The sequence below is a fragment of the Cetorhinus maximus genome, chromosome 8, assembly GCF_964194155.1.
Source record: "Cetorhinus maximus chromosome 8, sCetMax3.hap1.1, whole genome shotgun sequence".
Taxonomy (NCBI): Eukaryota; Metazoa; Chordata; class Chondrichthyes; order Lamniformes; family Cetorhinidae; genus Cetorhinus; species Cetorhinus maximus.
In genome coordinates, this window is record NC_135886.1 from 23,507,432 (window position 1) to 23,530,894 (window position 23,463).

The 23,463-nt window shown below is 41.4% G+C and overlaps 1 protein-coding gene across 1 annotated transcript in view; it reads left to right on the plus strand.

Annotated features, from left to right (window-relative positions):
• elapor1 (endosome-lysosome associated apoptosis and autophagy regulator 1) overlaps positions 1-23,150 on the plus strand; it is a 121,417-nt gene extending 98,267 nt beyond the window's left edge. Inside the window, exons 21-22 of the mRNA XM_078546589.1 lie at positions 1,421-1,586; positions 19,202-23,150. Of these exons, the coding sequence (XP_078402715.1) occupies positions 1,421-1,586; positions 19,202-19,270 (235 nt within the window). The 3' untranslated portion in view covers positions 19,271-23,150. The remainder of the gene's footprint in view (positions 1-1,420; positions 1,587-19,201) is intronic.
• Positions 23,151-23,463: the final 313 nt, after the last annotated feature.

Genomic DNA, 23,463 nt, shown 5'->3' on the forward strand with positions numbered 1-23,463 from the left:
AGGATAACAGATTTCATTTGGGTATCTTCAAATTTGAAATCGATGAAGTACGAAATATTAGCCATATTTAAGGAATAGGAAGGTTAGAGCTTGTAAGGAAAAATGAGGAATAGGCTTTTACATTCAAAAGATGTGGAGGACTATATAGAGCGGTGAAAAATACATATTTCTTTGAAAATGCAAATGCCTGAAGATTAAGACAAAAAGTCCCAATTGCATTTTATAAATAGGGAAACAGAGTACAGAGCAATAATGTGATGATAAATGTGTACCAGGCAATCATTGGACCACTAACATACAGTGCGTTGTTTTGGGTGCCCCATTAAAACCATATAATGCATACAGTGTAAATTCACCAAGATAATGCCAGAAATGGGAAATTACAGTGAAAAGAAAGCTTGAGATACTGGGACTAATTCCACTGAAGCAAAGAAGACTAAAAGGTTATTAAATTAAAGCTTTTAAATGTTTTGATAGACTGAACAGGAAAAAGAAAATTCCTCTGACCTGTGGGCCAGTAATGAAAGGTCATAAATTTAAAATAATCACTGAGAGGGGTCAGAAATTAGGAAAAATCTCTTTACCCAGTAAGTTGATCGAGCATGGAATACTTTGTCATAGTAAGTGGTTTCAGCAGAGACCGTTGCATTTTAAAGAAAAGTTGGGATAACAGTTGAAGCCGAGGGAATTATAAGGCTGGGGAAAGTGCAGGGCAGCAGAATTAGTTTTTGAGGGCTGTAACAAAGAGAGTACAAATCCAATGGGTCAATTAGCTTCCTTCTGTGCTGTAAATCTTAGGGTTTCTATTTGGGAATTGCTCCATGATTGATTTCCTTATTTACAGACATCGAAAATGTCATAAACCCAAATCTCACAAAACATTTTAATAACAAATTTGCATATATCTGGTAATTGGCTTGATTTGGCTAAAGTAATGCATGGAACAGGAACATTATAAGAAAGCGATACAGATAATCAGCTACTGTAGTGGCAAAAAAATTGAATAAGCCAATTGTGTAAATGTTCTTTGGTATGGTATAGACTATTGAACAAAGTATCTGCCAGGAGTATCAAATACCAAATATTAAATGATTTGAACAGTTAAGTCACTGTCTTGAGTTAGGCTCTCTCATATATGTAATGTTATAATCAGCTGCTTTAACATAGTACAGATTTCAATAAATAAATATCATTCAATCCAAAAATTCTAAGTAGGATAACAGAAAGATTGCATGCTGCTTGTAATTTCCTAATTTATATAAAATATTTGCCTTCAATGTTATTAGAAAACACTGTAATGAGAGATGTCTAATTTCCAATACGACTCATGGTTAAGCAGTATTGTTTGGTATAAGTTATAAAAGCTATATAAAGTATGATTTTTATATACATTCCACACTTGTACTCGAATTATGTTTAGGTTAGAGTACAAATACTCCAAACTGGTGATGAATGCCAATGCTAAGGATGGTGAACTGCCAGCAGTGGATAGCTGTGCTATAATGGAAGGTGAAGATCTGGAAGATGATCTGATTTTTATGAGCAAAAAATCATTGTTTGGCAAGATAAAGTCAATTACTACTAAGGTATGTTGGTATTTAATGATTTAATTATACTGGCGAGTATTTGTTCAGTAATACTAATATACATTTTTCATTTTACATACGAACAAGGTTCACAAGTAGACCACTTAGTCCTTCAAGCCTGCTCCGCTATTCAATAAGACCATGGCTGATCTGACTGTAACTTCCTGCCTACCCCCAGTGACCTTGTATCCCATTGTTTAATCAAGAATCTACCTACCTCTCCCTTGGAAACATTCAAAGATTCTGTTTCCACTGCCTTTTGAGGAAGGGAGTTCCAAAGACTCATTATCCTCAGAATTTTTTTTCCCATTTGTTTTAAATGGGCTACCCCTTATTTTTAAACAGTGACCCCTAGTTCTAGATTCTCCTATAAGAGGAGACATCCACTTCACAGCCAGTTTACAAACCCCTCAGGATCTTGTATGTTTCAGTCAGGTTACCTCTTACTCTTCTAAACTCCAGCAGATACATGCCTAGCCTATCCAATCTTTCCTCATAAGACAACCTGCCCATTACAGGTATTAGTAAACCTCGGAACTGCTTCTAATGCATTTATGTCCTTCCTTAAATAAGGAGACCAATACTGTACACAGTATTCCAAATGTGGTCTCACCCATACCCTGTGCAACTGAAGCATAACCTCCCTACTTTTATATTCAATTCCCCTCGCAATAAATGATAACATTCTATTAGCTTTCCTAATTACTTCCTGTACCTGCATACCCACCTTTTGTGATTCATGCACTACGACACCCAAATCTCTCTGAATCTCAGAGCTCTGCAATTTCTCATCATTTGGATGATATACTTTTTTATTCTTCCTGCCAAAATAGACAATTTCATATTTGCCTTCACATTATACACTATTTGTCAGATCTTTGCCCACTTACTTAACCTATTTATATCCCCTGTAGCCTCCTTAAGTCCTCTTCACAACTTACTTTCCTAGCTATCTTTACATCATCAGCAAATTTAGCAACCATACTTTCGATCCCTTCATCCAAGTCATTTATATAAATTGTAAAAAGTTGAGGGCCTAGCATTGATCCCTGTAGCATGCCACTCATCACATCCCGCCAACCAGAAAAAAGACCCATTTATGGGTACCCTGCTTACTGTTAGCCAGCCAATCTTCTATCCATGCCAATATGTTACCCCCTACACCATGAGCTTTTACTTTCTGCAGTAACCTTTGCTGTGGCACCTTATCAAATGCCTCCTGGAAACCTAAGTACAGTACATCCACCGGTTCCCCTTTATCCACAGAACATATGACTCCTTCAAGGAACGCTAGTAGCTTGGTTAAACATGATTTCCCTTTCAGAAAACCATGTTGACTCTGCCTGTGCCTTGAATTTTTCTAAGTGCCCTGCCATAACATCTTTAATAATAGCTTCCAACATTTCCCATATGACAGATGTTAAGCTAACTGGCCTGTAGTTTCCTGCTTTCTGTTTCTTCTCTTTTTGAATAAAGGAGTTACATTTGCTATTTTCCAATCTAATGGAACCTTCCCTGAATCCAGGGAATTTTGGAAAAATTAAAACCAGCACATCAACTATCTTACTCGCCATTTCTTTTCAGACTCTAGGATGAAGTCCATCAGGACCCAGGGATTTGTCAGCCTGCAGCTCCAACAGTTTGCTAAGTACCACTTCCCTGGTCACTGTTATTTTCCTGAGTTCCTCCCTCCTTTCCAGTTCCTGATTTACAGCTATTCCTGGGATGTTACTCGTATCCTCTATAGTGAAGTCTGGTGCAAAATACCTGTTCATTTCATCCACCATCTCCTTATTTTCCATTATTAGTTCCCCTGGCTCACTTTCTATAGGTCCAACTCTCACTTTGTTAACTCTTCTTCTAGTATCTTTAGAAACTCTTACTCTGCGAGCTTTCTCTCATACTCTAATTTTTCCCTCCTTATCAATCTTTTTGTCAATCCTCGTTGTTCTTTATATTCTGTCTAACTTTCTGACCTACCACTCATCTTTGCGCAATTATATGCTTTTTCTTTAAGTTTGATACTGTCTTTAACTTTTTTTAGTTCACCATGGATGGTGGATTCTCCCCTTGGAATTTTTCTCTTTCATTGGAATGTATCTATTCTATGTATTCTGAAATATCCCTTTAAATGTCTGTCACTGCATCTCTATTGACCTATCCCTTAACCTGATTTCCCAGCTCACTTTAGCTATCTCTGCTTTCATTCCCACATAATTGCCTTCATTTAAGTTTAAAATACTAGTCTTGGACCCACTCATCCCTCCCTCAAACTGAATGTAAAATTCAATCATATTATGATCAATTCCAACCATGGGTGCCTTCACTTTGAGGCTATCAATTAATCCTATCTCGTTGGATAAGGCCAGGTCTAGAATAGCCTGCTCTCTGTTGGCCCCAGAACGTGTTGTTCTAAGAAACTATCCCAAACACGTTCTGTGAATTCCTCATCTAGGCTACCGATGCTCATCTGATTTTTCCAGTCTGTATGTAGATCAAAATCTCCCATGATTATCGCCAAACCTTTCTGACAAGCTCCCATTACCTCCTCCTTTATACTCTGTCCTACCATGTAGCTACAATTAGGAATCCTATACATCACTCCCACAAGTGACTTCTTGCCTTTATCATTTCTCACCTTGACCCAAACTGCTTCTACATCCTGAACTGAGGTCATCCCTCTTACTGCACTAATACCAAAATTAATTAGCAGAGCCACCCATCCACCTTTTCCTAACTTCCTGTCCTTCCGAAAAGTCATGTACCCTTCAATATTCAGGACCCAATCTATGTCATTCTGCAGAACTTTTCTCTAAAATGGTTATCAGATCATATTTCTTTCTTTCTATTTGTGCTATCAGTTCTTCTGTTTTGCTTCAAATGCTGTGTTCATTCAGAAACAGAGGCTTTAGTTTTGTCCTTTTATTATTTTTGTAATCTCTAGCTTTGACTGCCGTTTTATGCTTAGATTTGTATAATTTATCCTTTCCTGTCATATTCTGTTTATCATTTCTCTTATTAATACTTTTCTCTCTTGCCTTGTCTCTACTCTTTGGTTTACCACATCATCCCAAATTTTATCCCTTTCCCCCACTACTTAGTTTAAAACCTTCTCTACATCCGTAGTTATGCAGCTCGCTAGAACATCGGGCCCAGCAAAGTCCCAACAGTACAGATCTCACTTTCCCCAATTCTGGTGCTCCAGAAAGCTGCGGGCCCAATAAAGATTCCTGACTGCAGAGTGCTCAGCTGAAGCTTCAAAGTACACAGAAAGCTGCTGGAATTCATTCTGAACTGCTACAGATCACACAGGCAAGTTTAAAACACTTGCTGCAATAAATACTTCACATAAAAGATTGACAACCCCACTGAGCCCACATATCCTGCCCATGGATGAGTTTTGTTAAAAAGTCACTTACCCGCCTGCCCGTTGCGCCCGTGCGCCGAGCCAAAGATTGCACGGATGCCTCAAAATCGGTGATTGCCGAGTTAAGGGCCTTAACAAGCCCTTTAGTTAATGGCGGGCGTGCGTTGCACATCATCGCGCGCCTGCCCAGCTAAATATCGCGATGGCGCGCGGTGATGTCAGGATGCTCACCCATCGTCAGTGTGCGCCATTTTAAGCACTGACGTGCAGAGGGCATGTCACCCAGAAAATTCTGCCCCAGGTTTTGAGCCATGCATTGATTTCTCTGATCTTATTTGTCCTTTGCCAATTTGCACGTGGCTCAGGTAATAACCCAGAACTTTTGAGGTTCTGCCTTTTAATTTAGCACCTAGCTCTTTATACTGTCTATGCAGAACCTCTTTTCTAGTTCTACCTATGATGTTGGTACCTACGTTACACTTAAACTACAATTTAATTATTGAACAGCAGTTAACACAAGGTAATAAAACAGCATTTTTTATTCATTCATTTCATACCTATTTTTTATTTCTTTCATTTAAATTTCCTATCATTTGGGACAGAATAGGACTAAACCAAGTTTTGGAAGTGCTCTGAACTAATAGGATGAAATTCCTGTTTATAACTGTGACTTCGAAAGTAACGGGACTCCTACAATTCAAGACAAAAACAACCAGAAGTAACTCAATTTACAAGATTAGATGTCACCACAAATTTGAACCCTGAAACTGTATTCATGCCTTAAATGCAGCTACATATACCTGTTGTGACGCACAATGTGCACAAAGTATTTAATTTTCAGTTTTTAATTATTTTTGTTCCTCTACTTTTTCTCCCTTGTCTTGAAGCTCCTAACTCACAATGGGATACAGTTTCACAGACATTATCCCCCAATATCCTTTCCAACAGACTTTTTCATGTTTAGTCTAGAAGCTAATGCTAGCATGCTGTTTCACTGCGCAGTGCATCATCACTGAGCCCTTACCTGATGCACACTCATGCGTTTGTAGAAAGGGAGTTTTTGGACAGCAGCCATGAGCAGGCATCCTGCTTGATGTTGTCCCCTCCCTGGCAGAGGAGCTCGCAGGGCAATGGCAATATCCCTATTGCCATGCTGTTTGAGGTCAGTTAATTCAGCATAGGTCAAGATTTAAATGTAAGATTTTTCTGGTTGTCTGGCTCATCTGTACTCTAGGCAGAAAATGTTCCAATTAGAACCAATCACGAGCTTCATCCTGTCATTACAGAATAGTTGGCAAACTTTTAAAAGGGGGATAAAGGCAAAATACTGCAGATGCTGGAAATCTGAAATAAAAACTGAGATCCACACTCAGTGCCACGCGCCACCATATGAACACATTCGACCTCTCCCTCCGGCAGCACCGACTCATCCAACCTCAAACCTGTCCTTGTCCCCAGTTTCATTTTATTCTTCGTCTCATCCGACGCCTTAACAAGAAACTTTGTCTCTTCCTTTCAGGTGCTAAGGAACATAAGCTCCAACAACTTATTGATACCAACACCCATCCAGGGCCCTCCGCTCCACCCTTCCTGTCCCTCTGACCCCATCCCGTCTTCTAATCCCAGCCCTTGCTGTGTATTCACCATACCCTCTGACCTTCCCCTCTCTGATGAATGTTCAGTACTCAGCAAAGGACTCCGTTTCATTCCCTTACGCCCTCACCTCAATGAATTCTAGGCTCGGCACCACGCTGAACTCTTCATCTGCTGCCTTAGTCTCCGTGCTCACTTCTTTGGGATCCGTTCAACGGATCCTTTTACCCACCTCCAATATTCTCCCTCCACCTGGACCCCTCCCTCTGGCCTCTTACCTGCTCTTGATCTTTTCATTGAGAACTGTCAGCGTGACATCGGCCATCTCAATTTCTCTGCTCCTCTCAACCACTATAACCCGTCTCCTTCTAAACTTGTCGCACCCCACTCTCTCAGGTCCAACCCTGATTTTGTTATCAAACCTGCCGACAAGGGTGATGCTGTTGTTGTCTGGCGCACTGACTGCTACCTCGCAGAGCTGAACACCAACTCCCAGACAGTTCCTCCTACCTCCCCCTGGACCGTGACCCCCACCACCAAACATCAACCCATTGTTTCCAGGACTATCACTGACCTCATCTCCTCTGGAGATCTTCCCTCCACAGCTTCCAACCTCAGTCTCCCAACCCTGGACAGCCCACTTCTATCTCTTACCCAAAATCCACAAACAGGACTGTCGACCGGTAGACCAATCGTGTCAGCCTGTTCATGACCCACGGAACTAATTTCTTCCTATCTTGACTCCATTCTCTCTCCCCTTGTCCAGTCTCTTCCCACCTACATCTGTGATTCTTCTGATGCCCTACGTCATATCAACAATTTCCAGTTCCATGGCCCTAACCGCTGCCTCTTCACCATGGACACCCAATCCCTCTACACCTCCATCCCCCACCAGGATGGTCTGAGGGCTCTCCACTTCTTCCTTGAACAGAGGCCCGAACAATCCCCATCCACCACCACTCTCCTCCATCTGGCTGAACTTGTTCTCTCACTGAACAATTTCTCCTTAAACTTGTCTCACTTCCTCCAAATAAAAGGCGTGGCTATGGGTACCTGCATGGGCCCCAGTATGCCTGTCTCTTAATGGGTATGTGGAACATGCCTTGTTCCAATCCTACTCAGGTCCCCTCCCACAACTCTTTTCTCGGTACATCAAGGACTGTTTCGGTGCTGCTTCATGCTCTCGTCTGGACATGGAAAAATTTATCAATTTTGCTTCCAATTTCCACCCCTCCTTTACATGATCCATCTCCGACACTTCCCTTCCTTGACCTCTCGGGTCGATGGGGATTGTCTCTGGTGATAGACTGTCCACCAATAATCATTACAAGCCCACCGACTCCCACAGCTACCTCGACTACAGCTCCTCACACCCTGTTCCTGTAAGGACTCCATCCCATTCTCTCAGTTCTCTCGCCTCCATCATAGTTCCGATGATGCCACTTTCCAAAACGACGCTTCTGACATTTCTTCCTTCTTCCTTAACCGAGGTTTCCCACACACTATGGTTGACAAGGCCTTCAACTGTGTCCGGCCCATCTCCCGTGCCTCTGCCCTCACACCTTCCTCTCCCTCCCAGAACCATGATAGGGTCCCCCTTGTCCTCACTTTTCACCCCACCAGCCTCCACATTCAAAGGATCATCCTCCGCCATTTCCGCCAACTCCAGCATGATGCCAGCACCAAACACATCTTCCCTTCACCACGCACCCCCTCCCACCCCCCTGGTTGGCATTCCATCGGGACCGTTCCCTCCGAGACACCCTGGTCCACTCCTCCATCACCCCCAACACCCCCAACACCTCATTCCCCTCCCACAGCACCTTCCCATGCAACTGCAGAAGGTGCAATACCTACCCCTTTACCTCCTCCCTCCTCACTGTCCAAGGGCCCAAACATTCCTTTCAGGTGAAACAGCTCTTCACTTGCACCTCCTTCAAATTTGGTCTACTGCATTTGCTGCTCCCAATGTAGTCTCTTTTACATTGGAGAGACCAAACGCAGACTGGGTGACCGCTTTGTGGAACACCTTCAGTCTGTTCGCAAGCATGACCCAGACCTTCCTGTCGCTTGCCATTTCAACACACCACCCTGCTCTCATGCCCACATGTCTGTCCTTGGCCTGCTGCAATGTTCCAGTGAAGCCCAACGCAAACTGGAGGAACAGCACCTCATCTTCTGATTAGGCACTTTACAGCCTTCCGGACTTAACATTGAGTTCAACAACTTCAGACCATGAACTGTCTCCCCATCCTCACCCCTTTTTTATCCCTTTTTTCAAAATTCATTTTTATTCTTTAATTTTTTATCCACTTATTTTTATTTATTTTCATTCATTGTGTTATCCCAACCTTTTATCCTATTTTCGATCTTTCCCACCATTGTCCCCTCCCCCCACCCCACCCGCACAAGGGCCATCTGTCACTTGTTCATGTTGTTCTTTCCAGAGTGCTTACCCTTGTCCTGCTATTATCACATTCTGCTTTCTTACCTTAATGCCACTATCAGCACCTCCTTTAGTACCACTACCATTAACACCCTTTTGTTCATGACATCCTTGGCAATCTCTCCTTTGCCCCCACCCATCGCTGGCCTTCTATCTAGCTTCGTCTGCCCCACCGCCCTTAAACAGTATAAATTTCATCACGTTTTTACTCCTCTTTAGCTCTGAAGAAGAGTCATACGGACTGGAAATGTTAACTCTGTTTTTCTCTCCACAGATGCTGTTAGACCTGCTGAGTTTTACCAGCATTTTCTGTTTTTGTTTTAAAAGGGGGACCCTGAGGGTGAATGAAACCAGGTGGTGGGCCTGCTTTATTCCAATTTATTTTGTTGCCATTATTAATAGCATAGATCATTGTAAATATATTTTAGACTAGTATTACTTGTAGAAATAATTCATGCATTTGGATAGAAGACATAATTATCTTTCCCTTGTGTTGATGGTTGAACAATTAGCTTCGGACCATGAAATTAAGTGACATTGCTAAACCTTAGCATGTCTCCTGATATCCTTCTGTCTTCTCTTATCTATCATTGTTAATGTGCATTTTTACATTGAGATTGTCTGTATTTTTTTTTTAGCCTTCATATGTACATGATCCTGGTATAGAAGAATGTTTTGCCCTAGGAAACACAATCTTAGACTGAAGCTCAGTGTCCTCCACTTAGATAGCAATGGTGAGCAACAGATGAGGAAATAAATAAATAAATGCAATGGTAAAATCAAGCTAATGATTTATGGTAATTGATTACAAACAGTAACAATGCAGAGGGGTAAACCAACAGATTTTCTTTGATCCTATCAGTAATTGTAATATTATAATATTTAGAATAATAGTAAATTTCAACAGCATTGTTTTTAATTATTTTTCAATCCCATGAACAAGTATGTTTAAAGTTCACTTCTCACAGATACATGCATAACCTGCATCGTTAAAGTAGAAAATCTGATTAACGCGTTTCAAAAAGGAGAGAAGGTATAGGCTTTAAAAAAACATTTTTTCGGAGCGCTCGGTGGGATGACCCATATTTTGGGAAGGCTTTTAAAGGTGACAAGGGCAGGAGTTTGAAAGATGAATATCTTGGTTGATTGAAGGCCTTGCCACTAAAAATGGAGTGAAGGGAGAGAGAGATATGTTCGGGAAGCCAAAGTCAGAGGATCACAAGGTAGACGAAGTAGCATGAGCTGAGGCCATGGAGAGATTTGTAAATAAGAACTAGGGGAAGTATGGTCAATAACAGACCACACACATACATTGCAATTACCTCATAAAAAATAGCTGAAGCCAAAGATTTATCACTGCCCCTAATGGATAGTTTATTTCACTAAAACATGTATGTAAATAATATGTATTGAGCAGTGCAGTGAACGTTCATTTTAAACTCTGTCATATAGCTTCCACAGTTCTAACATTACTCTTTCACAGTTCATATTCAGGTGCTTTTATAAAGAGCATTCTATCTATAGCCTATACTTACAGTAAAAAAGCTACAGTATAATTGCTTTGCAAGTTAAAACTTCAAAGCGCATTCTCTGTGACAGTAAAATAAATTGTTTATTGACAGTATGAAATTAAGGCCAGAATTTTTCCGTTGGTGAACTGGGGGCGGGGCCCACTCACCAACGCGGAAATGATGTCGGGGGTTCCCCCCCGACGTCATCCCGCCCCATTTAAATATTCAGGAAGGTGGGGGCACAGCGCAATCAATCAGGCCATTGGCAGGATAATTAAGCCAATTAAAGGCCCTGCCCGTCCAACCTTAAGGCTGGCAGGCAGGCCAGGAGCCCCAGTGGGCTTCTGAAAAAACATGAAACCTCATCCACTGACGGGATGAGGTTTCATGTCTGTTTTAAAAAACTTAAATAAACGTTGTCACATGAGGGGGACATGTTAATAATTTATTTATTTTTCTATTTGTTAAGTTTATAAAACTTTCAGTGCACTCCCTGAGACAGCACTTAGTCTCAGGGAGCTGGGCACTCTTTCACGCGCATGTGCGAAGGAGCGAACTTTCTCAGTTGGGGAATCCCTCCCTCCCCCCCCCACAGGAAGCGTATAGCGCTTCCCGTCGGGCAGCCCACTGGGCGGGCCTTAATTGGCCCACCCACTCAAAATGGCTGCACGGCCAGTTTCGGCGGCGGCGATTGGCTGCCCGCCCGCCGCCAAGCTGGTGGGGCCCGCCCGCCCATCAAGAGCAAAATTCTGCCCTAAATATTGTTCTTGTCAGTCCCCTGGAGCTTTGGGCCTACCTTTTCTGATGATGGAGCAACCAACTACCGATTCTGCTGTCAGTGCTATTTTGAAATCAGAAATGCTGTAACTCCCCATAGCAACACAGGTGAAATTTGAAATTCAGCCAAGTGAGGGACTAATTTTGTGCTGGTAATTCTATCACAATTAATGTTGTTACTATCGGAAATCTTCTAATCCATACAGTGAATTCAGGAAGCAAATCCTGACTTTAATATTGCGACACCAAACTTTATTTTTTACTAAGATAAAAGCCAAATACTGCGGATGCTGGAAATCCAAAACAAAAATAAAAATACCTGGAAAAACTCAGCAGGTCTGGCAGCATCTGCTGAGAGGAACACAGTTAATGTTTCGAGTCCATATAACTGTTCAACAGAACTAAGTAAAAATAGAAGAGAGGTGAAATATAAGCTGGTTTAAGTGGGGGGTGGGACAGGTAGAGTTGGATAGAGGGCCAGTGATAGGTGGAGATAACCAAAAGATGTCACAGACAAAAGGACAAAGAGGTGTTGAAGGTGATGATAATTATCTAAGGAATGTGCTAATTAAGGGTAGAAAGCAGGACAAGCAAGGTACAGATAGCCTTAGTGGGGGTGGGGTGGGGTGAAGGAATCAAAATAGACTAAAAGGCAGAGATAAAACAATGGATGGAAATACATTTAAATTTAATGGAAATAGGTGGGATATTGGGAAAAAAAATTTTTCATACCATGACTTAAATCCTTATGATTTTTTTGACACTCACCTTCTGGTTCTAATCACCTCTTTTCTTTGTTGTGGAGATGAATTCTACAGGCCACGTGCAGAAAAACAGGCAGCTGGACCCATAAATTGGGATGCTGTGCCACCAGCCCCCGCCTGCTCCTGCCCTGCCACGATTTTACGAGAATCGGGTTAATCACCCTCCATGACCCAATTGAGGCCCTTAAGTGGGCAGTTAATGCTCAATTAAGGGCCTCATCGTGTTGCCACTGTGATTTAACTGGCAGTGGGGTGAGCTAGCGCTCAATGTGTAACCGGTAGGTTTAACCTAGGGGCTGCTGGCCAGTTAAAGGGAGGGCAGTGCCACTTTTTGGACATAGTGCCAACTGGAAGACCCTCCCCACAGTTTTGTCTCTCCATATTCACTCTCCCCCTACCCACCCCACCCCTGTCAGCCTGGTCCCAGTGAGATCTTGATATATCCGGCTCCATCGCTGAATGCCACCTCCCTCGACTACTGGCAGCACCAGTGGTGCCCACTGCTCCTGTTGGCGATGCCAGTGTGCAAAGCTGCCGGCCTCCAATTGGCCAGCAACTCGAGGAGGTGGATATTTCTCCCGGAGATTTCGCAAGTCTCGCCTCATACTAATTAAGAGAAGTCACCTGAAAATTGAAGTGTGGTGAGCTGGCTAAGCAGAGGTGGGTTTGCATCCAAAATTTGTACTACGGTGCGGGGAACCTGCCCTCAACATATAATCTAGCCCATAGAATCATTTTGGTACTGAAGGAGGTCATTTGGCCCATCAAATCAGTGTTGACTCTCTGCAGAACAATCCCATCAGTTCAATTCCCCCGCTCTATTCATGTAGCCCTGTAAGTTTATTTCCCTCAAGCACCCATCCAATTTCCTTTAAAAATTATTGGTCGCCTCTGCTTCCACCACCCTCATGGGTAGCAAGTTCCAGATCATCACCACTCGTTGAGTAAAAAAAGTTCTTCCTCACATCTCCCCTGCATCTCTTGCCCAAAACTTTAAATCGTGTACCTTTATCAAAAACGTTAAATCTTGTGTACCTTTATCAAATCTCCTCTCAATCTCCTTTGCTCCAAGGAGAACAACCGCAGTTCTCCAACCTGACCTAGTTAAAGTCCTTCACCCCTGGAACCATTTCTTGGTTTTCATGCCTAAAGGTTCAATCTCTGTCATTCATATCCCAACTTTTCCATAGATTCTGCCAAGCTAAACAGCCTTCACTTTGAGTTACTTGTTCATTTCGTGCTGTTCTCTTCCTCTGTGTTCTTCCTTCATATGTCAACATCTATCTCGCTCTGCCAAAGCTTAGTTCCTTTTGTTACACCCACCCACCATGGGAAATTACATTTCTCAACTTCCATTGCAGATAAAGCCATGTAAATGTGTATTGCTACTACAGCATTTCAATGTTTGGATTTCATTTCAAAAACTGGCCACATATAGACCTTACGAATGTAAGTAGGGGTATTTTTTTTTTAGCTGCAGCAGAAATTAAAAAAAACTTTGAAAGAAAACCTTTCTGCCTATATGAAGGAGAATGAGGACATAATATTGCTGTATCATGGAAGAGTTGGCATAGCTAAGAGGAATCTGGTAGTTTTTAAATAACTGGACAGTTCTAAATCAACCTGAGGCCTTTCTGAATCAGAGTGTGTATCTTAATTCTTTTTTCATTCTTTCATGGGATGTGGGCATTGCTGGCAATGCCAGCATTTGTTGCCCCTCCCTAAATACCCTTTGATGACGGTTAAGAGTGGGTCAGTGGGTCTGGAGTCACATGTAGGCCAGATCAGTAAGGATGGCAGATTTAATTCCCTAATAGACGTTGGTGAACCAGATGGGTTTTTAACAACAATCGAAGACGGTTTCATGGTCACCATGACTGAGACTAGCTTTCAATTCAAGATTTTATTGATTGAATTTAAATTCCGCCAGCTACCATGGTGGGATTTGAACCCATGTCCCCTAGAGCATAAGCCCGGGCCTCTGGATTACTGGTCTATTGACATTACCACTATGCCAGCTTCTCCTGAATTAACCCTGAAAGCAATTTTTGTATCATACAATATTTGATAAAGCAATGTAAATAGTTTTCAAAATTATAAACCATATAGCATGCTCTCTGCTTGCTTAGAACAGAAAACATGTCAATCTGCCTTTGCAAATCTCCCATGAGATACTGATTTCTCTTTTCCAATTAATGTGAAAGTGTTTTTCTTTTTAGTATAATTCTGGAAAGGAAGTTATATTTTAGCATCAAAATGCTTAAAAATTGCAGAAATATACCATAATACCCAGAATATGACCTAAATTTTTGGAGGTAATGTTTACAGACAGATCTTATGCATTGTTCACTCAAATTGAGTCTGGCTTTGCCTGCAGCATGAGAAGCTTCACGAAGGATTAATTTAGGATTGACATCAGCCTTGGCTCAGTGGTAGCACTCACCTCTGAGTTGCAAAGTTGTGGGTTTAAGTCCCACTCCAGAGCCTTGATTATCTAATATACAAAACTGAAAATACTCAGCAGGTCTGGCAGCTTCTATGAAGAGAGAAAGAGTTAACAGGCTGGATTTTTCTAAAAGCCAGGTAGTTCTACTACCTGGATCAAAAGTGGGTCCCGAGCCTGCGCAGATGGACAGTGGGACCTTGGGTGGGATTATACTGGCAGTGGACAATTAAGAGGCCATTGCTGGGACATCTGTCCAATTGGGGATGGTGACTTACCTTTCAGACCTGCCAGCCCAATCATAGGGCTGGCAGTGCAGCAGCCTCGATAGCGCCACCAATACAGGTGGCCGCTGTTGAACCTGCAGGAGAAGGAAAGAATGCCTTTGTGGTGAAGCCCCCTTGAAGGCCAGATAAGTTGTTTGTTTTACTGTTCTGGGGCCAGGCAGGCCCTGCTGATCAGAGTGCTGAACTCTCTAGAAATGGGGTTAGAGCCAAGGGGGTGATCTTTGCCACCAGCAAGACCTGTCACATACCATTAATGAAATCCCCCACCCTACTCTGCAGGACCCACTGGAGAGTGCCATGCAGTCTCCTGGCAGCCACCCCAGTTGGTGGGGGCCCATCCCAATGCTGGTAAAACGCCAGTGGAGAAGTGACCATTGATTGCAGAGTGGATAATGGGGATCCTGTAGATGCAGTATATCTGGACTTCCAGAAGGCCTTTGATAAGGTGCCGCACAAAAGATTAATACACAAGATAAGATCACATGGAGTTAGAGGTAATATATTAGCTTGGATAGTGGATTGGCCAACCAACAGAAAGCAGAGAGTCGGGATAAATGAGTCTTTTTCTGGATGACAAGCTGTAACTAGTGGGGTGTCACAGGGTTCGGTCCTTGGGCCCCAACTATTTACAATCTATATTGATGACTTGGATTCAGGGATAGAAAGTACTATAGCTAAATTTGCAGATGCCACCAAAATAGGTGGGAAAATAAATTGCAATGAAGAAATAAGAAATTTACAAATGGATATGGACAGGTTGGGTGAATGGGCCAAAATTTGGCAGATGGAGTTTAACATGGATAAGTGTGAGGTTATCCATTTTGGTCAGAAGAATAAAAAGGTGACTTGTTATTTAAATGGAGAGAAACTTCAGAATGCTTCAGTGCAGAGGGATCTGGCTGTCCTCGTGCATGAATCACTGAAAGCTAGTATGCAGGTACAGCAGGTAATAAGGAAGGCAAATGGAATTTTGGCATTTATTGCTAAAGGAATAGAGTATAAAAATGGAGAAGTGTTGTTGCATCTGTACAAGGCATTGGTGAGACTGCAGCTGGAGTACTGTGCACAGTTTTGATCCCCTTACCTGAGGAAGGATGTAATTGCGTTGGAGGCGGTTCAGAGGAGGTTCACTAGATTGATTCCAGAGATGCGGGGCTTGTCTTATGGAGGAGAGATTGAGCAGTTTAGGCCTATACTTGCTAGAGTTTAGAAGGATGAGAGGAGATCTAATTAAGGTATGTAAGATGCTAAAGGGAATAGACAAAGTAAACATGGAGCAAATGTTTCCCTCTGTAGGGCATTCTAGAATGAGAGGCCATGGTTTTAGGCTAAGGGGCGGTAGATTTAAATCAGAGATGAGGAATTATTTTTCTCCAAGGGTCATGAATCTGTGGAATTCACTACCTCAGAGTGCAGTGGATGCCGAGATGCTGAATAAATTTAAAGGAGGAGGTAGACAGATTTTAAATTTGTAACGGGTTGGAAGGTTATAGGGCGAGGGCGGGAAATTGGAGTTGAGACCGAAATGAGATCAGCCATGATTGTATTGAATGGCGGGGCAGGCTCGAGGAGCTGAATTGCCTACTTCTGCTCCTAGTTCTTATATTCCCAATGCTGGTAAAATGCCAGTGGAGAAGTGACCATTAATTGGTTTAATTGGCCTTTCGCTTCTGATCAAAGGGCAGCCACGATGCCGATGTGTCCGCCGTTGAGAATATCATGTGATGGTGGGAAGATGTTGGGCTCCCCTCCCAACACTTTTTCCACTGCTATTTTACGAGGCCTCCCACCTCCCAGCTCAGCTGCAGAGGGCTGGTAAAATTCAGGCACATGTTTCAGTCTGTGACCTTTCATCAGAACTAACTATACTTAGTGCTGATGATGGGCCACAGATCCAAAATGTTGACCAGGATTCTACAGGGCCTCCGGGAGTGTGCTGGGAGTTGGAGGGTGTTGTATGATGTGCCTGCATGCCATTGTAATGTAAAGATGCTCGGCAGAGCAAGGGTTAATGTAGGACTGGAGAATAGCACCGCCCATGGTATGATGTATAGAGTCACATGGTAATAGACTGAGAACACAGTCTAGAGAGAACATTCTGGAACAAGCCTGCATGGTGGTAACAGCACCATGAATGACAGAAACCTGGGATTTGTAAATAGTTAAAAACTAATAATAAATGATTCATGTTTAAATATACAAGTCTCAAGATCTCAACAACATCAAGAAACTTGACACCATCCAGGACAAAGCAACCCGCTCAATTGGCACTCCTTCCACAAATATTCACTCCCTCCACTACCATTGAATAGTGGCAGCAGTGTGTACTATCTACAAGATGCACCACAGAAACTCAACAAGACTCCTTAGGCAGCTCCTTCCAAACCCATGACTGCTACCATCCAGAAGGACAATGGCAGCAGATACATGGAAACACCACCACCTGGAAATTCCCCTCCAGGCCACTCATCATCCTGACTTGGAAATATATTGCCATTCCTTCACTGTCACTGGGTCAAAATCATGAAACTCCCTCCCTAACAGCACCATGAGTCTACCTACACCACATGGGCAGCAGCAGTTCAAGAAGGCAGCTCACCACCACCTTATCAAGGGCAATTAGGGATGGGTAATAAATGCTTGCCTAGCCAGCAATGCACACATCCCGTAAAATGAATTTTAAAAAACTCTCATCATTGAACCCATATTAGAACATGCTTGGCAGCAGTGGGATATCAGCGCTACCAGCATAGTACAACGGAGGGAGGAGGTTGTAAATTAAGGTGGGATGTCAAGGAGTGACGTGCCCATCACGGCTGGGGCAAAGAACAAGTGGCAGACTTAAGTGGCACTCTTAAGCCAATCGTGGCCCTTAAGTGGCCAAATTAAGGGCCACTTGCTGCTGCTGTTGGTATTCTACCAGAGGTGAGAGGGCACTTTGCCACATGGGGAGACTGCCAGGTATACCTTGGCAATCTCATTGTGGGCTCAAGGGTGGGGTGGGAGTCCTCCTGATTGAGCACTGTGGCCCGTGGAAGGAACTCCCCATCTGCAAGGGCCACCCCAGCTGAAATCCCTCTTCTGCCCTCACAACTGATAGCCCAGCCCAGCCCAACCCTCACTGGGGCCTGCTTGTTTGGCCCTGGCAAGCCCACCCTGACTTATTTGCACTCCCAGACCTTCTCCATTTTAGCTGGTCCGTAACTGGCTGCAGTCCCAGCAGTGGCCATCGCTTTCAGTGGTGCTGCTGGGACTAAAAGGCTGTCAGCCATCAGAGTTTACTGGCAGCTCAGGAACGGAAGTCACAACTGCAGGCAATTAACTATGCGATCAACATAAAATCCAGTCAGGCGGAGGCAGGGTTGCCTTCGACTTTCTGGCTAGTGGATGGGACCACCACCACTCTGTAGAATCACAGCTTTAACTTTGTTTCTCTCTCCACAGATGCTACCAGATCAGCTGAGTATTTCCAGCAATTTGTGTTTTTATTTCAGATTTCCAGAATCCACAGTAATTTGCTTTTGTCTTAATTTTTCCTTGAGTAAATAATCTAAGCTGATGCCTCAGTGCGGTACTAAGGGACTGCTGCAGGGTCCAAGATGCTGACATTTATCTCTCAGGTAGACTTAAAAGACCCCCTTACACCATTCAAAGAGCAGCAGAGTAATTGCCTCCAGTGTCCTGGCCAATATTTATCTCTTAACCAACATTACGAAAAACAAGATTATATGATCGTTATCTCGTTGCTGATTGTGGAACCTCTATCTTTCTTTCATTAAACTTTGGTTTCTTTTATTTTGCTATTTGCATTTCCTTTTTTAAACGTTCTTTTCTCCACTTAAATTTCCTCCATACAGTTTCTTTTTTCTCTTCCTCAGCGTTGGAGTAGAGAATATACAAAGTGACAGCTGAAGAATCTCAACAATGTGGGCAGTAAAAGGGAAGCATAGACCTGGGTAACAAAGAGCTAAAAATCAGGACAGCAAAGAAAGTCAAAATAAGGAATGATTTACTTTTTAATGTTAATTTTAATATTATAGATATAATATAAATATTATTTAATATTTAAATAACAGTATTAAGATTCACTCTATTCTAACAATTTTCAGTATAATTACAATAGCAGACTTGTTTTTGAGAAACGCCAATGAATGCATTGTCACTTGCTACGAACCCAGCTATGAGAATACTGGACAAGCATGATACTTGCTAGGATCTGACTTGATAGACCGTAGTCATTTAAAGAATGTAATGCGTGGAAGAACCAAGAATAAGGAATGGCAGAAAGATGCACTTTACGAGTTTAGTGATTTGTGAATAAGGGTCAAAGTTGGCTAGTGATGAGTTTTACAAATTTTGTGTCATGTTCTAAATTGCAGGGCCTTTGTCTCACTGTCCATTTTTGCCATTTTTTTTTCTAATTTCAGAGAACACCAGATGGTTTTGATTGTGTCCCACTGAAATCTTCCTCAGGATCAGCAGACATGGATGTGTAACATGATCTTTTATGTGCACTACTTTGTTAACTAGCTCACTGAAGTGGCCTTTTTGAAACATATTTGAACTAAGAACAGTTTATTTAAAAAAGTTATCATCAGAATGTATAATATAAATGAGGATCACTTTGTATGAATAGTACAAACAGTGCTTCATGATGGCCTTACTACTGTATCATTTATGTATTAAGATTTCAAAAGTATAATTTATGTTCAAATCATTAAAAGGATGGGGATTGATGACAATCATAATTTCACATTATGGGACCACTTATAATCAATTCTTCTTTGTCCCAGCATCAGGAATTAGGCAAGACTTGATTTTTGATCTCAGCTATTCATAGAATAATTAAACCTAAACAATCATCAGCTTCAAGATGTCATGAGTACATATTGAAAATACTGCACTGTCAAGTATTTTTAGTTTGTTAAAGAAACCCAGAAGCCACCAATGAATCAAATACTGTTTGGGTTTTAAATTGATCACAATTTGAATAGGATTTAATGACAAGAGTTGTTAACTCTCTTCCTTAGCCTTTAGCAAACCTTCTAATGTGAACCATCTTACCTCAGAATGCTGGTGTGCCCCTTCTGAATTTTATGTGCTCTGCATCAATCATTGTACAACACTGCGCACGTTTGCAGTGAAACAAAACCCAAATGCACAACAGTAGCTCTGCAGCTGCTTTAAAATCTGAAATACCCAGTGGTAGGTCACCCCACCAGCCCCCCTGCCCCACCCCACCCCACCCCATTTCCCAAGAGGTTTGGCTACCTCATAATATAAAATATCTGGAGTTAAATGATTTTGAACATCAGTAACCATGCATCAGTGAAGCTGTCAGTTGTTTTGCTGAAGTTAAGGTTTTCAGAAGGCTAGTGTTTGGTGCTGCATAATTCTATTTTCAGCATGATATAAAAAGAGTCCTTTCTGTTCTCAAAGTTTCTTCTCAGTACCATCCCTGATGAATTATCCCATTTAGGCCATTAATATTGGATTTTATCATTTATTTTCTTTTCACATTCCAAAGGCAGCTGACTTTGTATTTCATGTTGTCTTTGGGCACAATAAAGGGAAAAGAGTGTATGTTATAAAAATCTTGAGTTGCCGTCATGAAGATCCTATTCTGATGGTGATCTGATTAAAGACGCATTGATCTTAAGTGACATTTGCTATTTAAGTGTATAGGAATATTTTGCACATGGAAATTGATTTTTAAAGTGAGATTTTTTAAATTAAAGTTGATCTTAGATGGTCCATTGAATACAGCAATTAATTGCAGTGGAATTTTTAAGTTAGTAGGTTGCTCTTAGCCTGATGTAACGTCTCAGACTTCCAGCTGCAAAGTGCGTCAGCAGTGGCGTACTGTTCCTGAAGGAATTATATACTAATCAGGGAGAGGTAGTGGTGATTATAACCAGCACATTATTTTCTAATATTACTGGAGTTGTGTTGAGCGCAATTCAAATCTGCTCTTAGCAATATCCAAACAGCTGAATAGTTTTGAAAATATTTCACCCCCAAAAGTTTGGAATTTTGTCCCAGTGGAACTGAACTCCAGCTATGTTGGCTTTTTGCAATCAAGGATAAGATCTGATTTTGGGGGCTGGGAGAGGACATCCAGCCTATCCTTACCTGCGGGCCAGTTGGTTTGCAACAGCAACACATCATTAAAGCTGTTAATGTTATTAACTGCTCATTTAAACACATAAATCCAGGCCTCACTCCATACAATTCCTACTTTCATTTCCTAGAAAGGCCTAACACCTGCTGCTCTCTGACTATAGGCCCCACTGATTTTGAACTGGAAAACTTTGCCAACTAAATATAGGAGCCGTATGCTCCCATTCACCTTCCCTCACCTTCAACCAGTTCAAAATTTGTTGATGAATCAGGCTTCGTTAGCTTTATCAACTATCTGCAACCTATCAGTTTACAGTTTTTTGGTGCAAAAGGTGCAGCAATTCATGGATCCGCTTAATCGACCTTTGAGCCATCCACTGAAGGGTGCATCGATCCCTGCTGGAGAGAAAAAGAACCACTGACTGTGAATTATAAATCAAGAAAGCACCCAGACTCATGGATGTGATTCTAGAATCATTCCGTAAACAGCACATTTGCAAAGTGTGATCCACAAATAGAAGCTTCTCTTGATTTAAACTCTTCAACTGTTGAGAAGATCATGGGACCAAAGTCCATTACTATCAAGAATGCCAATATTTTTGTGGAGTCAGGAGTTTATGTTCTCCCAAGAGAGTCTGTGAAAGCAAAATAATTTACATTCTACAAGATTGCAATTGCTTAATCTTTTAGTTTGTACTTTATGTGCCCCCTATCCCCTCCTATTTGTACAGTGTTTTCCTCTTTTTCAGTTGTTCTCCTCCAACATCTTTCTCTAGTCATGAGGACCGGCAGATGACTTTATGACAGACCCTGCCTGTCAGTGTTTGGATGTTGTGATTTGGTTAACAAGCCCTCAGATTTTCATTCTGTCCTGTGGAACAAATCCACAGGCTAGCATTCTGTGCATTTTTTTTAATGCTATGTTTTCGCTAATTTTCATTCCATTTAAAAATTCAAAGTTTATTAAGTCAGTAAATCTAAATGTTGTATTTGTTTCAAAACTATAATCATTTGTATCAGATCAATCTAGAGCTGCATTGCTCTAGTAACTTAGTATTGCATTTGGCAGTGTTGCAACTATAGTCTCCTTTGGACAGACGGAGAGATTACTTTGAGTACCTGAACGCTGCAGATGGCCCCAACTAAAGGGGGAAATTCAATCGAAAGATAATGGAGTTTCTGCACAGCTCCAATATGTCTCTGTACCATAACTTTGCCAACAAAAATGTTTTCACCAACGCACAATGTTATGACTGTATCTCAAGTTGTACTATGTGAAAATATCAAAGCTAAAATTTACCTTTTAAAAAAAAACTAATGTAACCTTTCAGGGATTTTTAATGATGTAATTTTATTAAATGCACAGGAACCTACAAATATTTGCCACTTAGTTTTGTAGATTCATGTGGCAGATTTTTAACATATTTTCAGTCTGTTTAATGTCAGCACACCTGGTCCACTGCCAACTATTTATAAGTTAATCCATATTTTTAATGGTTAGCAATCTTAGGAAAAGATTGCTCAATTTATATGACATTTCTCTTTCCATTAATTTGATGGTGGTGCAAATATGCTTATACTAAACAAATTGAAGACTATTAAAATAGCAGACAAGGCAATGCCATATGAACACTTGAGCATTCATCTGTTCGTATTGCAAAGAGCAATTTCCAGCATCGTATTGTTTAAAATAGTCTATATTGTAATCCATGTTATGATGTCAAATTGAGCTAATTATGAAGGACTTCATATCATGCTTCATTTAAAATAAAGCTCTTTTTAGTTTCATAATTTGAATTCTGACTTGCAAACAGAAAATGATGGCTTCACCTTCAGTCGGTTTCTGTATTAAATCAGCCTCCTGCGTATTTCTTCACTTGTGTGAAAAAAAAAGTTGTAGGCAATTCAGGGTACTGTCCAAAAAAAAAATCAAAACATTTTTAACCCAACCATGGACTTGTTTCAAGAAAGGAAATCCACCATGATTTAATATCTCTTTTGATGTATTAGTGAGAAGGGAGAACTGGAATTGTTATGTTCATTTGATATTTTCATCCTGAGGAGCCTGAATCAGCCTGAAGCAATTTAGGGTTTAAAAAAACTGCACTGTATCAAGTAGATATAACTTCTGTTTAAAAAATATCAATTTTGACTAATATATACACATATGTGTTTGCTTAATTTGGTGGAAGACATGTATTTTCTGTTACTTAACTCTGTGCAAACATTAAACTTTGGTATCTTCAGTGCTTTATACTTATTGGTCTGTTCTATAATCATTGTAAACCCAGTTTAAAGACTGAGGAACATATTGTATGTGGCAGGGGCTAATGTGCGTCTTTGATTTTGTTTTTCCAGTTGCATTTTATCTTTCAAATTTGACTAAACAAGGGCTTTCAATTTTTAAATTATTAAATCATTTACTGTTCTCAATATTGCACTTTCAAAACCAACCGAGGCATTCATATTTTCCACACAGTTTTGGTGATGAATGTCGAGCAAACAGTCACTTGGCTGTATTCACAACTAACCTTTGAGGGTCTATTTCATGTGATGTTAATTACTTCTC